Source organism: Tasmannia lanceolata, unplaced genomic scaffold (genome assembly GCF_043159265.1).
Source record: "Tasmannia lanceolata isolate RefF3 unplaced genomic scaffold, GAP_Taslan_0.1 ptg000037l, whole genome shotgun sequence".
NCBI classification, from domain to species: Eukaryota; Viridiplantae; Streptophyta; class Magnoliopsida; order Canellales; family Winteraceae; genus Tasmannia; species Tasmannia lanceolata.
In genome coordinates, this window is record NW_027518714.1 from 58,131,370 (window position 1) to 58,148,934 (window position 17,565).

Genomic DNA, 17,565 nt, shown 5'->3' on the forward strand with positions numbered 1-17,565 from the left:
TTTTGGCATCTTCGCTGTTTCTTTGATTATCGCACATACTTTGCCTGTCTTTTTCTTCATTTTTCGCCCGATTGCCCTGAAATTTTGCCGGAGGACTCTCGAGAATACTAACAACCTCTTGGGGAGTTTGTACTCACAAATACGCACAATAAGATGCTCCAAGACTCAAACCTTCTTCTCATTTTGGGCTCAGTCCCCAGAAATTTGCGGAGGTTAATTTTGGGATGTCTTGGGACTCGAAATTTGGGAATTTTATTGGATATTCAATTTTGGGGATTTTAGGGCCTTGTCAAAATGAGGTGTCTACAATTACTGGCATGAACTTCAAGATCTTATTCTAGATATTAAGCAAAAGATATCTCATCAATATAGAGAGGCCAACCAGGTAGCCGACTCCCTTGCAAATTTTGCTTATGACAATAAATGTAATAGTATGTTCTATCAATGGAGAGACCTCCTGAGATTGGCTAGGGGTGATATGAGGTGTGATTTTCTAGGTATTCCTAGCATTCGAATTATGTAGGTTTTTTTCTGTTTGTAGGGTTTGAGGTAAGATGTTATGTCCCCATGTTTTTTTTTTCATTCATCAATAAAATGTAAGGTGCTGACCAAAAAAAAAATGTCCTTAATTGCCATGCTTGGCTCAGGGTGGCAAATGGGCCGTGCCGGGCCCCGGATAGGCCCGCGGGCCGGGCACGGCACGGCACAGAAGGGTTCATAGGCCGTGCCGTGCCGGGGCCAGAATCCTCGAGGCTAGGCACGGCACGGCGCCGTGCCGGCCCGTGTTTTTTTTTTTTTTTTGAATTAAAACATTTATTGGAACTCTGTGGGATCTTTCTGAGAATTTTTTTTTTTGAAACAGAACATTTCTCGGAACTCTGTTGGGATCCCACGGAGTTCCGAGAATTGTTCTCGAAGTTCCGTGGATTCCCATGGAGTTCCGAGAAATGTTCTGTTTTAAAAAAAAAAAAAATCAAATTTTTTGAACAATTTTCTTAGTCCCCTTTTGTCAAGTTTTGTTTACAATTTTCTTGGTCCTCCTTTTGTCAATTTCATTTACAATTACTTTACAATAGTAATTTAGAAACAAAGATCGATTATGCCCAGAATATTTACCCAAGAACCCAGGCGGCACCTTTAAATTTTATTAATATCAAATATTATAACAAGAAAAGAGGAGCCGAGGAGGAGATATAACCTTGCCTCTAACCCTTTAAAGGAAAGAAAAGAGAAAAAATAAATACAACTTTGAAATTACAATAACTTCTAAATTAAAAGTCTTCAGCAATCTTCAGATGATGAGCTTGAGCCTTCCAGTCCTTGTATCCTAGCATCTACATCAAGCCAGTCCTTCAAGCACACACATACCTCTAATGTTTTTTATGATATTTTGGTTCTTTTGTCTTCTAAAACCCTGTTACCTGCACTAAAAGCGGACTTCGATGCTACTGTAGACACCCGGGGGGGGGGGTAGTAGATCACGTGCCATGACGGATAGCACTGGATATATTTTTTCATTTGCTTTCCACCAAGGCAAAATTTCAAAAGTTTCCCATTCTTCGGGATTGATGTAATGTTCATTTTCCAAATACAATGATAACTCATTGCAAGATGCTTCACCAACACTACTAGGTTTTGCTCTTTTTAGGCTCATTAAAGTAAAAATTGGATTATTTTTAGGCCCCGAGCTCGTAGAATAACTGAGTCTTCTTTGTCCATGTTCCACCTCATATATATGATACATAGACCTTAATAATGATCTAATTTCATTTATACTATTCCCTGAATCTTCATGATCATTATCGAGGTTGTTATTGCACTCTTCTAACAAGACTTCTAAACTTTATAACTTAAACCTATGGTCCATTACTGTAGTGAAGGAATATAAAAGTGGAATTTCATTAAAATATTTTTTAAATTTTGCCTCCATGACTTCAATTATTTGTTCATGTCTTTCTGTTTTATTTTTTTTAAAGTAAGCGTGATGTTATATAAGTTACACATAATTATGTTTGAGGTTGGTTTGTAAACAGCAGAAAAAGCATTAGTTGCAGTATAAAAAACTTCAAGAAAACTATAAAACCCTCACAAGTGTTCCAATCTGGGAGACCTACAGTGTAACGGAGAGGTTGAGGTATATTTTCATTACCAAATGATTGAATTAAATTTTTATATGGGATGCAATGTTTCAACATTAAATAAGTTGAATTCCACCTATGTCTAACATCTAATTTGAATTTAGAAAATTCTTTTCTATAGGTGTTGCATAATTTTACAAATTCTTGTCTTCTAAACATTGAAGAATTGATAAATGTAATATAAGTTTTAATATTTTGTATTTGTGGGTCAATAAGAGCTAAATCATCTTGCACAGCCACATTTAAAATATGACATGCATATCTAATATGAAATTTTTTTTCACTTAAAATAGGTTTCAATTCAGTTTTTAATAACTCTACTGCAGAAGTATTATTACTAGCATTATCTAGAGTGATAGAAAAAAAATTTTATATTGTATTCACGAGCAGTATTTAAAATATGTGTTGATATAACATTTTCAGTATGTGGGTAATCAATAAGACTAAAGCTAATAATTCTTTTTTCTAAAAGCCAATTAGAGTTGATATAGTGTGCGGTTACACAAATATATGGATAACCCTTTTTGGTACTCCAAATATTGGAAGTAAGTGCAATTTTTTCATTAAATCCTTCAAAATATGAAATCAGTTATTGTTTGATTTTAGAGTATTTCTAGGTACCCTTTTAAAAACAGGATTTAAAGCTTGTTTAACATATTTTTCAAAACGTTTATCTTCTCCAAAAACAAATGGTTGTTCGGAGTGTATAACGTATGCGGCTAGTTCTCTTCTATTATTATCATGAGAGTAGGAAAATGGCCCTATTGCAGTAGACGTGCGACTTAGTTGAGTTTGCTTAGGGTCTCACGGGCCATGTTTTTTTACCACAAGTGTTGGCATGCCTTTTTAAGTGGCCCGTTCCACTCGAAACGTTACAACTAATTTACAATGTTTACAAATTGCCCTAACTTCTACTTTCCCATCGGGACGTCTTATCTCTTCATGAGTGAAGGTAGACCAAATAGTTGAAGTTCTACCCCTTTTAACTTTAGAGCGAGAAGGAGCTTGGCTCCCACTAGCACTAAGGTTGGGTTCATTTTGGACTTCAAATTCAACATCGTCTTCACTCCGCTGACCTCCAAAACAAGCTTCCATTAAGTCATCATTGCTCATGACTTGGTTGTTGTCATGACCAATGTTGGGGTAGAAAACTTCTTCCGAATCGGCCATTAAGAGAGGTTTAAAAAAAAAATTAGTGAAATGAGAATTACAATGAAATATTTAAATGGGTACCAACCTCAACCTCTTTGAGCAAAATCTCGCCCTCTTGTTGATCGCCAATCGCCGCCCTCTTGATGAGTAGTTAGTGCTACTAACTAGAGAGAAAAGTAGATTGAAGAGAGAGAGGAAGAAGTTGAGTGGGAGAGAGAGAGAGGGAGAACTTGATTACGGAGAGAGAGAACTTGATTAGGGAGAGAGAGAAGTTAATTGGAGAGTGTAGATAATAGAGAGAGAGTGAGCTTTGGTGAGAAATGAAAGGGGTGGAAAGTTGTATTTATAGGATTGGGTGGATTATTTTTTGACTTCCCAAAATACCCCCCAAAACTAGTTGTTGGGGGGGTTAATTTGGTAAACAGACATGAAATGACTAAAATACCCACAAAAAGAGTTGTTGGGGAGGGTATTTAGAGAAGGTAAAAGATTTAAACAATAAAAATCCAAAATACCCCTAAAAACTAGTTGTTGGGGGGGGGGTAATTTGGTAAAAAGCTTTTAACTTCCCAAAATACCCCAAAAAGAGTTATTGGGAGTACTTTTGGGGGGTATTTTTGGGTTTTTTTAAAAAATACATTTTATAAAGGGGAACCAGGCTCGTGGGCAGTGCCGTGCCGGCACGGCACGGGTCACTGTAGCTATCCGTGGCGTGCCGGCATGGCCCGTGGCATGCTGTGCCTTGCCCGACCGCGGGCCGGCACGGCTCTTTTGCCACCTTGATTCTTGGCACAACAACCACATCCGCCGCTACGATAAGAAGAGCTACTCAACTTAAGCACTTCAAACTAATCCTCAAGCTAATTCAAAGCTAATTTGTACTTAATTTATCTAATCACAATCAATGTAATCACTCTCCTCTGAGATTAACAACTCGGTCCTGTTTGTTTTGGATTTGGACAATCGAGTGCGAGTCCAAAACTGGTTATTGGACTCTAATTTACATTTAGTTTTGACTCTAATAATCAGTTTGGACTCACAATCACTTCTCAAAATCCAAAACAAACGGGCGAAGTCGAACATGACACAAGAACGAAGCAAAAGGCTTTGAAGAAGCTTGATTTAAACAACATTAATGACAAAAATACAACTGAGAGAGAGAAAGAGAGAGAGGCTTCACTTAATGTGCATAGATGTGGAAATGCAGAATAACAAGAAACAACATAAGAAGCACTCCATAGATCAGAGTATGCACAACAATGGAGGCCATGCTTGTCTTCATGTTCATAAAATCAATGGGTCTGTGCTTCCCTGGCAGCTGAAAAATCAGCCCTGGTGATAGTAAAACAAACAGAGCTACAGCTACAATGGTGGGTGCCAAATCTTTCATTCTACAAGAATCAAAAGAGAAAAAGGAAGAGCTTTGTTCCAAAGGGAAGAGCTTCTGTTGAAGGAGCGAATGACTTGAATGAGAAGGGCTGAGATTTTAATCATATCATAAGTAAAAGGAAAGATGCCTATAAAAAGGGAAGGATTGGATGCCAAACGATGCATTTTTTTGACTTTCAAGTGGGGGGAATATGATAAAGCTGAAAATGAGAGCACCTGCTTTAATGTTTTTTTTTCTTGGATGGATAAGCTATAGGCAATGAAGAATACTAATCATCTTAGAATTAGATGCTAGTATTGTTCAATCTCCACCGTACATGTGGCATGCATATTGTGATTGGAGCAGGCCCATTTACCACCCGTTATGATGGGCCATCGATCCGAATCACTAACTGATCGGTCGGCCCATCAGGGACATATCAATCAAATTAATTTGTTGATTTTACTAATGCAATGATCTTAATCATTGATGTAGAGTTTGTAAAATGAAGGGCCCCACAAGTAAGAAGGCTACAGCTAACAGCTGTCTCCAACAATTTAGAGAGCTAGAATTGTCTAATGCTGGATATTTTTGGTCCATGGCCCACCCTTTTGTTGGCCCCCAAAAATGAATTGTTTTAAATTTTGGTGGACCCCATTTTTTCACTGCACATTATAAGAGACATTTTATAAAGAAAACACATCATTTGAAAATAAGTGGGTGTCTCCTTGTTATTATTATACTGTCATCATTTGAAAACCCACTAAGTATAAGATAGATAGATTATTTTGTTAAAATATAATATATTTATGGGGAGCTAGAATTGCCACCACTTGTTTTAGTACTTTCCACCCTTTTGTGAGGTGCCATAAAAGAATTCGAAGGATTTGGCTTAGTTTGCCCCATTATCAAAACATAGTAGTGGCAATATTAGCAGCTTTATTACTTCCCTTTGAAGAGGATTTTAAATAGGGAAATGATACTCCCCCCCCCCCCCCCCACCCCCCCCCCCACCCCTCTTGAACGGTTTTTGTGAGAATGGTTTACCGCTTGAGGATAAATTCACTCCCTTTAACGTTTTTCTTTGCCTTTAAAACTTAACGAATAACGTGGGGAAAGGGAGGAGGAATATCATTTCCTTTCCCTTAAAATATTTTTTCCTAGTAAAATCAAAGAGATGCTCCGTTTGGTTGCTGGGTTTTTTTTCTTTTCCTCGGATTTATGTGGATAAAGGTAGGAGATAAAAGAGGGGACGAGCATTAATTAGAGAAAGATATTATGATGAGCGGAGAGAGAGGGTAGAGAGCGAAAGAGAGACCACCATTTTCAAGACAGGATTTTGCTGATATCACTAAGAAAAAGCTGATGTGACCACTAAATATTCTCCCACATAAATCCTAGGAAAAGAAAAACCCAGCAACTCAAAGCCAACCTAAATCCTAATCCGAACTTAAACATATAGGATCTAGATACAATAATAGGATTAATACACATTTCGGATCCGAAATTATTTCCAATCGGACCTAGAGATCTGAAAAAAGCCCATAGGGAAAGTCATAAATCCAATTTTAGTACACTATTTTACATAACTCTAAGTATTATTTAGGGGCATTATAGTAAAACAAAGCCATATGCATTTTTTCAAACAATCATATCTTCAATATTTTGTCATTCATCTCTCTCAAGTCATGAGTCACCCTCAATGGACACTTCAATAATGGACAGTCCAATTTGAAAAGGATTGTGATAGAGAGACACGAAGTAGGACCGGAAGAACACTCCGAATCCGATCATGTCTAAGAAATATGTGGACTCAGTTTTCCTGCCAGCATTTTAAACACCAAATAACATAATCCGAGGTGGCAGATGGGCAATCCTAGCCATTCAATGGGAATTTTTTTTTTTGCCGCAAAACTCTTCTAGCCGTCCATTCATCGGCTCCCAACCATGACCTATGGACCATCTATGGCAATTTCGTAGTTTAGAACATAAACAAAGGTTAAAAATTAGTGACCCTCTTTTCTACTTTATTTATGTGCGGCACGATACCAGACGTGTAAATCGCTCTTACTCTTTTCCATTTAACACTCTCCTCCTTACCCACTTTCCCTTGACTCTCAAATTTTCAGATCGGCGATTCTGTTGGCTTAGGGTTTTGTTAATCTGTGTGAAATGGCGGATTGGGCACCCGTAGTAGTCGGCGTAGTGTTGTTCATACTCCTCTCACCGGGGCTTCTCTTTCAGTTACCGGGACACACCCGACACGTGGAGTTCGGGAGCTTCAAGACCAACGGAAAAGCAATCGTAATCCATACCCTCATATTCTTCACTCTCTTCACTATTTTCATCCTCGCCCTCAAGATCCACATCTATGCCGGTTGATCCGGTAATACCCTTCTCTTCTTGGCCTAGGGTTAGGGTTTGGATTTTTTTTTTAATTATGAGTAATGGGATATTATTTTAGAAAATAGTTATTAGAAATGGAGATTTAGGGCTTTGTTTTTCTCTACTTGGTTGAAGTGTTGCTGAGATCTTATCATGTGTTGACGATAATGTCCCTCTTCTTTTGAGGATTTACTACTGTACCACTTAATCTTTTCCTAATGTAATGATGATGCAAATGTGACGCATCTTATGATGGAAGTGTTTTATTGGTATTAAAAAGAAATGTTATCAGCACAACCATGTCTGTCTTGTTATTTGTACAAATGTATCGTGTCTTTTAGTATTTAAAGAGCAGTCAAAACTTAAAAGGTCTCTTACAAGCCATTTAAAAAAGGAAAAGCTTAAGCTAGGACGGTGCAATTTTTAAAATATGGTTGTGCTGATATCATTTCCCTAAATATATATTATAAGGTAAGGGTGCAACTCGGGTAGGGTTGGATCGGGTTCAGCCCAACCCTCAACCCTAATCCAACCCGAGATAGCTTTCCCTCAACTCTAACCCAACCTGAGCCTCGGGTTGAGGATGGTCAACCTTAACCCAACCCACCTCTAAATCTCTCAACCCTAACCCAACCCATCTAACCCAAAATCGGGTCGGGTTGTCGGATTCACCTAGTGCCAAATAGAAAAATGCAATAACTCAAAGAAAATAGAGATAAAAATAGAGGACCGAAGTCGGGTTCGGGTTGGGTTGCGAAGGCCTCAACCCTAACCCAGCCTGAAATTAAATTGGGTTAGCTTTTCCCAACCCTAACTCAACCCAACTTGCGGAAATGTCAACCCAACCCGAGCCAAAATCAGGTTGAACCCGTCGGGTTTGGGTTGAGCCCGACCCAAGTTGCACCCCTATTATAAGGGATTTGCTAGGGACCATGGCAGAAGGCATCTCTTGGCTGGGTTGCATGTGAGAGCAGCCACTCAAGTTTCTTTACAGCTATTACTATAGAAATGTAAATTTTACTAAACTTTCCTTTGTGCTATTAAATACCTTAATGGGAAATTTTGATTACTAATAAAGCCATGTTTGACAGCTTGGATTTTTTTTCATAAATCAGTGTTAGGACACGATTGGGATGAGGGTGAGAAGTGGCTAAAAATCAGGAAAAAACCAATAGGAGAGTTTTTTTTTTTTTTTTTTCCTGGTTTTCAGCTACTTTCACACTAGTTTCCTGATTTTTAGCCACTTCACCACTCAGTGACACCGATTTATCATGAAAAAATAAAATAAAAAATTCCTGACTGTTAGACGTGTCCGCATTGCCTTGTTTCCATAAAGCTACTCTTCACTTTATTAAACACTTATCTGATTGGCCATTGGTAGCTTTTCGAGAATTATAAATTAACAAATGGTCGTGGTCGTGGTCTCTTCTTTCTAATAGAATCTTACCATTTCAGAGAAAAAAAGAAAGAAGTAATCGACCTGGAAGCAGGCAAATAAAAAATAATGTACTAGTTGGTAGGGGCCTGATTGAACTTCATGTTGCAAGGGTATCCTTTGAAATTGAACTAACAAATTTTTTGCCATTTATGAGGTTTTTAGAGTCTTTTAGGAAGTCGTGTTTAAGAAAGTAAGGTCAGAAGAGTTTTAAGTACCCTAGGATTATATTTCTATAATACAATGCGATTAGCCCTATTTTTATTCATCGATTAAAGAGGTTGATTGAGGTCAGAAAAGTGACATTATTTGGCCCCTGCCTGTTTTGGATTATGAGAAACAATTTTGAGTGCAAAAGTGATTATTGGACTCAAAATTACGTTTAACTCAGTCCAATAGGCAGTTTTGGATCACAATCAGTTCTCATAATCTAAAACAAACAGGGCCTTACTGCTTCTCTGCGATTTTAGGATGGCAATACTAAAACAAGGGACCATTTGCTTTGATTCCACAATATTTGGATGATTAAAAGTTATTGATACCAGGTCAACAAAAATATTTACCACAAAGTACCATACTTTAGGTGTGTTGACAGTGTTACTAAAGAAATGGTAACAAAACCATGTCTTCTTAGTAAATTTGAGTTGGGGTGTGAACTTAATATAACCCGAGCTTGATAAGGCTCGCGAGCTTGGCCGAGCCTGGTTCGAGCCCGAGTTTGGCTTGGCTCGCTTACACCCCTAATCTCAAACAATTATAACACATTGTATTATTGAGTCCACTCGCTTATGGTCAAAAGATTTGGGATCATTTATTACAATGTTTTATTCCAATGTTTGCTCACCCAAAATAATTGTCCATGCTTTATAAAGGGTAAAATATGAAGGAAAAAACTTTTAATTTATTTTACGCAACATATTTTAGTAAAATAATACATGGGTATGTTAGCAAAATAATACATGGGTGGACTGCATAATACAAAAATATAATCCAAAATATTCTTCCACATATTTTACCTTTTAATGAGAATGGACTATTGCCTTTTCTTTTACATACTGTTTTTTTTTTTTCATAAAAGATACTGACCTGCAAGAATACTAGTTCTATGATTGTAAAACATAAAAGTTTAAAAATCTGAATCATACATGAATTAACGTTTCATTTAATCAAATCAAGGTTCACAAGAATATCAGGGAGTTCATAGAAATTTAAAAGGGGCCTCTAATCAAGGTTTCTAAGACTACAATGATTCCTTTTTTATTGTGAACAAGGGAACATATGACAACAAAAGGCCAACAAGCAAAAAAAGGGATTACATATGAAATTTGAGAATCAAATACAAAGCTCATCTCATCATAAAAAAAAGATCATTTGTTTACTCCACAAACATAAATCAAACAAAGAACACTTGACTATGCTTCCTCAAGTTAAACCACAATATCTGATTCCAAACCCAAATGGAAGAAGAGAAAGCACCCCTGTCGCTGTTCAACCTGTTCGTATGTGCACGCCAATGGCAATGACCAAGATAGTCAGGATACCAAAGAAAAAGACAGAGTGAACCAGGATTGATATCCCACTTGTGCACATGTTTCCAAATTCCATCGCCCTTGTCCTCGCCGGCATCTGAAACAAGAGTCCCGGTGATAGAAGAATGAAGAGAACAACCGCTATAATGATAGGAGCCCAGTCCGTCCCCATCCCTCTCTCTCTCTCTCAGACAGATTCACTGGGAGAAACAAAGGATGATAACCACTTTTTCTAGAAATGGGTGTTAGTAGGATTTGTTCTTGAATAGGGTGAGGATGCAAAACTTGACAAAGAAGACAGTGGTCCTAAGAAGGAAGAGATGTAATGGGTTAGTTTCTTTTTGTACTCTCTCTTCTCTCTCACACACATTCATTGGGAGACTCCATCTTTAAAATATTCAATGGGAGAAACAGAGGGTGATAAGCAATTTGTGGAGGGAAGGGTGAAGTGGGAGTTAATAGTTTTGTTCTTGTATAGGGAGAGGATGACAGAATTGGGTATGAAGAAGACACTGGCCTAAAAAAGGACAAGAGAAATGTAATGGGGTGGCTACTCTTGGTATTGATGGAAACAAGTGCCTTTCACTAATTCATGTCATTAATATTCTCCACTTAGATCTCTTTTGATTGCTTAGCCCTCTGGGTTAGCTTGCTCAAAAGCGTGCAATAGAAAGGAAAGAAAAGTAAAAAAGGAAAAAGAAACAGGAAGGACAAGCTTTTCCATTAAACTGAAGAATATCTTGCATGTGACAGGTGCAGAGGCAAGGCTGAGCGAGAGAGAGTTTATAATGCTTGCTAGAGTGGTTTTCGTTAAGAAAGCTACTAGGTGTTGAATATCAAGGATCATGCAAGCTAAAAAGGAGAATGATCATGCATAATGAAACATATAGTAGCAAAGAATTCCTTCCACGCAAGAAAGCTATTATATATTCATCTAAGATAGATGATCAAATGTATACGTAAAGTATGGTTGAATGTTACAGATGATTGATTGTCTAAAAGAAAGATATTTGTATCTGATCGATCCCTAGTGGGTCCTATCACAAGTTAGGAAGACATGGGACCCACCAGGGAATCACATCTTTTGTTTCATGATCCGATGGTGATCATTATGCTGGACCCCGTCGATTGAGTGTAGATCATACCCATTGGATCATTCCCCTCATCTAGAACCCCCTTTCAAGCTTTCCTTCAAAAGATGATGGGTCCTAACTTTTCTCATAGCAGAACTTTTGTAATGGTTTGAACTCGTTTTCAACGATGTCTATCATAGAGCTTTGATGACACATGAGAGTTATCTATAAGGGTAAAGCTTCAGTGGGAAAATCCTATCAAGACATAAAAAAAGGCAGAGGGCATGGCAGAAACCACATACAATCACAAGCCCATGTGGTCTAGATTTTGCTCTCCAATTGTGTAATCCATGTATTAAGCATAGAACACACCTCTTTTCTACTTCTTTTTCCTCAAAAGGAATTTGTAGTTGTATATGAGACTGTAGACCCATTTTTGCTTTTCACGTGGTAAAGGGTCTGAATTAGACCTCTCAAATCTAGCTAGGTCACAAGGAAGCTCATGAAGTAAGTAAGGGTACAAAAGTTGGAGATCCCAAGATCGGCTAAAGAATCACAGAAATTGAAACCCTTGCCAACTCACATGTACAAATTTGATAGATCAACAGCTCAGCTCACATAAAATTGATCAGACCCTCATCCATTATACATATAGATCCAATGTAAGGCATGTAACCAATATTTCAAAAACTTCCGAGCTGATGGAACGCATTAAGCTAGACCCTTTAAACATGTCCCATGTGAAACAACCAATTACACCAAGAGCTTAAGTTTTGAAACAACCAATTACTCTAAAAGCTTGAGTTGTAGGAGTTGGTGTTGTATCACCAGTTATACTTCAACACTCCCCCTCATGTGTCGTCCCTCTTTTTTTGGGTTGGCCATACACATGGGTTTTTTATAACACGGAGTTGTTGACCTGCCACGAGGCTATGGCTCTAATACCATGTGAAACAACCAAGCTTTTGGAGTAATTGGTTTGTTCACGTATCATATGTCGGGGGTTCCACGCAAAAGCAATAATCCCTCCCCTTAATTGCTAGCTTTTAAGGGTGAGTTCTACCTGGGTCCCCAACATCATGCCACACTGAGTCTCACCTAGTCCCATACCTAGGCAAGCCTGCACTTACGACCACAACATTCCACCATGCTTCTGCGTCCACGTCCAAGGCAGCTCACTCGGTAATTACTTTCACTTTGGCCTTTTTTTTTACCTAGTAGCCCTTTCCAAGTAATCCTCTCCACATGTCTCCATTTCGGTAACTCAACATGAGAAGTGGTGGGCCCTTCCAGGTAATCCTCTCCACATGTCTCCATTTCGGTGACTCAACACTAGAAGTGGTGGGGTGCTCTGAATTCTATCTGAATGATGTAATGAAACGCAAAAATATCTTGGGAAATAAACAAATGGTTGGTCAATCTCAGTTTCCTCAGTTTTCCTTTTGGCTCTGTTCACTTGCGTTCCCGGGGAAGCAAATCCCTGGAAAGCAGCCTCTTTTTTCCTTGACAGGACCTTGACAAGACAGAATTTTGGTCGGATTTGCTTTCCCGGAAAAATTAGTGAAAAAAGGTGAGCAAGCAGTTTCTCGGGAAACTTTTTCCTGCACAGTTCCTGCGCTCGTGAACAGGCGCGAGAAACCTTTTCCTACACAGTTTCTCTGGATTTCTTTTTCTAATGCCACGCCAGATTCCCGGGAAACCTTTTCTTTTCCTTTCCTAGGAAAACAAGTGAATAAAGCCTTTGTTAATGACAAATTTTCAAACGTATTAAATGCTTTGTTTCGTTTTCCTGTGTTTTGACCCTTTTTTAAGCGCCTTGTTTTTGAACTAATTTTTTTTTTTGATGATGCAGGGTGTTCCCACCTCCTTCGGGAGTAGGACTATTCCCGTACGGATGCACGCAGTGGCCCACAAACCACTTGCATCAGGGTAAGTCCGGGTGGGATTCAAACACTCGTCTCTAGGGAGCAAATATGTGACTTTATGCCGAAGAGCCAACACCCGTTTAGGCTTTTTGAACTAATATTGTGTTAAATAGTTAAACTTAGGTCCCCATCCCTGCTCTCCGGTTTTGGAAACTATGCTCAACCACAACCTAGGTAAGTTCTGATGGTAATTAATTAATAAATTTAGAGATTTTCACTAAACTTGGATGCCATTACAAGAGAACCAACCTGTGCTTTTATAGAGCACTTACATGATAAACATAGAAATAAATTAAGATAACTATGAAATGAGATATGTTTAGAATATTCTAACCTAATCACTAATCAAATCTAGTTTCCTAATCTATCTAGGTTACCTGATCCAACGGTGAGATCTTGACACAATCCACCAATGAGATCTTATGAGATCTCACATATTCTAACATTAATGGTCATCAAGTGAGTAGACAACCATTCAAAAAAAAAAAAATAAATCAAGTGAGTAGACCAATGAGAATGGTTTCATTTGCCAATTTCATTTCAATGCATTTAGATACGCACAAATAAAATGCGAACTTTGGTATCACGTAAACTGGCGCCTTATCCTTTTCAAAGGGCACACTTTTTGGCTATATTTATCAGATGGCTCTCATCATCCAATAAAGATTCATGATCAAAAGTTCACATTGGGGATCCAATCCATCCGATCATTGCCCAAGAAAATCAACGGTTAAACGATACGATTCTTGCCTCCCAGACACGTTCAAGAGAAAGGCTGAAGCCTCCAAAACAAGATCCAAAATCTCCATGAAAAAAAGAAAAGAAATGCTAATTGTAAGCTCTTTACTAACAGCAAACGTTTTAGGCCCTACTTTTGTCATTTGGATGTTATCATGGCATTTGGATGTTTATCATGTCGGACAATCCTAGCCTCATTTATGTTTTCTTAATAAACCATTGATTTCTCTAGTCCTCATTTATACTGTCACGATGATTCGAAGCTATTAAGGGTGTCAATTTTAGCTCGGGCTCGGAAGCTCGCTCGAGCTTGGCTCGAATCCTTAACGAGCCGAGCTGAGCCCGAGTTAGGCAGTCTCGGCTCGGCTCGTTAAGGCTCGTTAAGAATTTAATATATTTAAATATATATATTATATATTAATATATACACTAAAAGGAAATATGTCACTTCTTTTTTGGAACCCCATTTGTTACTTGGATCACCCCCTAGAGTAAAAAGAGTAGTAATAAAACACTAGATAGGGCTGTCCAAAGAAGATGAGAGGTGTAAAATTAATATAATTCGAGCTCGATAAGGCTCGCGAGCCTGACCGAGCCGAGCCGAGCCTAGCCTGGCCGCTCGTTTACACCCTGGAAGCTATGAACCCCCGTTTTCTTCCCCAGGCTACACCCTTGTAGTGTAAAAAGAGTAGTCTCTTACATGGAGAACTACTAGGATGTTGCCACGTGGTTTGCCCTAGAAATCGTCGTCGAGAAGCGTCGATACCGATGCCTTGCTTCTTCTCTCTTCTTTCTTTATTAACTTTTTAACCCATCTGTCTGTCTTTACTTCCCATTCTTCCTCTGTTTTTATTTCTATTCTTCTTATTCCATCAATCCATCAACACAGAGAGAGAGAGAGAGAGAGAAAAAAAATGGCTGATTGGGGTCCTGTTGTTATAGCAGTGATTCTGTTTGTGCTTTTATCTCCTGGTCTACTCTTTCAGTTGCCAGGAAGGGGCAGAGTGGTTGAATTTGGAAACTTTCAGACAAGTGGGGTTTCTATTCTCGTCCACACCATCATCTTCTTTGGTCTCATCACCATTTTCCTCATTGCTATTGGGGTCCACATCTACACAGGCTAGTATTATTATTACTGCTACAACCCCAAAAGAAGAAGAATCGGAAAAGAAAAGTAGAAAGATCAGAGCTCTGCTCTCTTGTTTCTGTTATTTTATTTGGTTTTTTTTTACATGGGTTCTTTTTTTTTCTCTGTCTTTCTCTTGATTTGTTTTTCGTTTTGTGGGTATGTTATGTTATTTTGATGTTTATGTTTTTCCTTTTGCTCTTGTTGATGGCTAGTGGATTATTTGTTTGTTGATTATAGTAGTGTTCTTTGGTAGGAAATCTCTCTCTGTTAAGAAGAAAAAGAAGACTAAAACGGGGAAAATCCAGTGCAGGTCTGGTTTCAATTTCACTGTTCACAGGGGTAATTTTGTAAATTTACCTTGAGAGGAAACTGTTACTCTAGCTCTGTTCACTTGTTTTCCTCCTTGGGGAAAGAAAAGAAAAGGTTTCCCGGGAATCTGATGTGGCATTACGAAAAGAAATCTAAGGGAACTGTGTAGGAAAAGGTTCCCCATTTCTGTTCACGTGCGTATGAACGGTTCAGGAAAAAGTTTTCTGAGAAACTGCTTGCCCACCTTTTTTTCACTAGTTTTCTAGGAAAGCAAATACGACCAAAATAATGGGATTTGATTTCCCAAACTTGTGAGAAAAGAGATATTTTCATATTATTTTTGGCAATTTTCATGTCATTATTTGACATTTTCCACCTAGACTTGTTACTTTCTCAGAAAATCTAGTGAACACCAGAATTCTGTCTTGTCAAGGAAAAGGAGACTGTTTTCCGGAGATTTGCTTTTCCGGGAACGCAAGTGAACAGAGTCTCAGGGAGATGATATTTTCAACCCCGCAATACTTGCACACCCCCACTTGTAACGTTATTTGACATAAAGTTGCCCATTATATGGTGACGGGGTATGTTCCTTGTTTTTTTCTAGACTGGTATCTGGACTTTCCTATGTTGATAATTGCACACTCACTTTGTTCTGAATTTCTGATTGGATGTTGATACCATCTTGATTACTTAAACAGCTGTAAAACAAAGTGAGTGGTGCCATTATCAATATATAGTGATGAGGTATCGGTCCCCGTTCTTTATTTGCATTCTTATTCAAATCTGCTCACTGTCTCGGACAGTGGTCGCACCGATTTTGTTGCTTAGTTTGGACGCGATTTATCATTTCCACCCCCTTTTTCTAGTGCCAGACGGTCTTGGAAATTCAAACGAAGGTCCAAAATCCAACAGGCAAGAGTCCGTTGACCAATGAACACAGATGTCAGGGGTAATGTTCTACATGGAAGGGATTATGGGCGCCCATTCTAAAGTGTTTTCGCTGCCACCCACCCATCTATTATTATCTATTACTTATCTATAAAGCTAGATGTGGTACGCTGAGGGTGTGCCACGTGGAGCTCTCTTTTTTTTAATACAAAAAACCCAAACCGTCCTTTTTTTTTAATACGCAAAAATTCCAAACCGTCATTTTTTTTTTAGCAAAAAACCCAAACCACGGTGGTGTGGTGCTGCCACGTGGCACCCCCTCTATAACTTGATTTTTTTAAGAATCTATTACTTATATATGAAGCTGGATGTGGTACGCTGAGGGTGTGCCACGTGGCACTCCCTCTGCAAACTGCATCCAGCCCTTTTTTTAACGCAAAAAACCCAAACCGTCCTTTTTTATTGCTACCCACCATCGCCGCCTGTGCTTACTTCGAGGTGCGAAGATTGGCCGAAGTACTATTTGTGCAAAGGTGGCTAGCAAAAAATCTAGCAAAAAATAATAAACATTACGGCCATGTAAAAAAAGATTGGTAGAATACTAAGTTTAAAATGAAAAATTACGGACAAATGGAAGTAAAGTTGAAAAATTACGGAAAAATACCAAAACAATGTTGTAAAATATGACAATTACGGAAAAAACTATAGATAAAATCTACATATGTTCCAAGATATATCTTTCAATCATATGTCCTATTTATTAAATTAATATTAATAAATATGTAAACCGCATTCCAATCACCATTCAACAGAAAAGTCTACCGATGTGAATACCAATTGATGTGAAATACCAATTGATGCAAATAGGTAGCTATCATTTAATCAAACATTACGTCTTTTCAGAAATGCCTCTTCCCCTCCACCAAATTAAATACATTTCAACAATGCATCCTTCTATTCCAACTTCAATATTCCAATCTAGAAACTTAAATATTCCAATCTATAGTCCTCCACACCATCTTCTCCTTGCCTCTGCCCTTCATCAATCCCATATCTATTTATTCTAATTTATTTTGCTTCGGATCCAAGATTATTATCAGACACAGGTACTCTTTTATTGTGCTAATTTATGTGCTATTATTTTACAACTCTTTTATTATTTTTTGAGAAACAAGAAACAACACCCAGCCCCCATTTTGGTTGGGCTTTGTTTCCCGTAACGAATATATAATTTTCAGTATATAGTGTTAGTGGAAACGTGCCAGAGATTCTTGAAGCCTAAATGGGTATTTTTAGAGAGGAAAAAAAATGGAAGAATTAGAGCGGATCGGCCTTCCTCAAAATCCATTTGGGTTGTCATGAATATTTTCTCTTATAGATTTTAAATTTAACAATCTCTTTAAGAGCTTAAGCTTTGATACCAAATGAAATACAAGTGTGACAACCCAAGAGAGATGGTGAATTGGCAAATTAAAAAATCTTTGGCTTAATTAGG

General features: G+C 38.1%; 4 protein-coding genes across 4 annotated transcripts; 2 read left to right on the top strand and 2 right to left on the bottom strand.

Annotated features, from left to right (window-relative positions):
• Nucleotides 1-4,385: 4,385 nt before the first annotated feature.
• On the bottom strand, nucleotides 4,386-4,883 carry LOC143862585 (transmembrane protein, putative (DUF 3339)). Its single transcript, XM_077373646.1, has one exon. The coding sequence runs from the start codon at nucleotides 4,678-4,680 to the stop codon at nucleotides 4,471-4,473; it is 210 nt and encodes a 69-aa protein (XP_077229761.1). The 5' UTR covers nucleotides 4,681-4,883; the 3' UTR covers nucleotides 4,386-4,470.
• A 1,818-nt stretch (nucleotides 4,884-6,701) lies between these two features.
• LOC143861945 (uncharacterized) lies at nucleotides 6,702-7,297 on the top strand. Its single transcript, XM_077372914.1, has one exon. It carries the CDS (start codon nucleotides 6,832-6,834, stop codon nucleotides 7,039-7,041), a length of 210 nt encoding a protein of 69 aa, XP_077229029.1. The 5' UTR covers nucleotides 6,702-6,831; the 3' UTR covers nucleotides 7,042-7,297.
• A 2,385-nt stretch (nucleotides 7,298-9,682) lies between these two features.
• LOC143861849 (AT.I.24-6 protein, putative (DUF 3339)) lies at nucleotides 9,683-10,812 on the bottom strand. The gene has a single exon (XM_077372793.1). The coding sequence runs from the start codon at nucleotides 10,178-10,180 to the stop codon at nucleotides 9,968-9,970; it is 213 nt and encodes a 70-aa protein (XP_077228908.1). The 5' UTR covers nucleotides 10,181-10,812; the 3' UTR covers nucleotides 9,683-9,967.
• Nucleotides 10,813-14,425: 3,613 nt separating this feature from the next.
• On the top strand, nucleotides 14,426-15,107 carry LOC143861946 (uncharacterized). The gene has a single exon (XM_077372915.1). The coding sequence runs from the start codon at nucleotides 14,659-14,661 to the stop codon at nucleotides 14,866-14,868; it is 210 nt and encodes a 69-aa protein (XP_077229030.1). The 5' UTR covers nucleotides 14,426-14,658; the 3' UTR covers nucleotides 14,869-15,107.
• The last annotated feature ends 2,458 nt before the right edge of the window (nucleotides 15,108-17,565 follow it).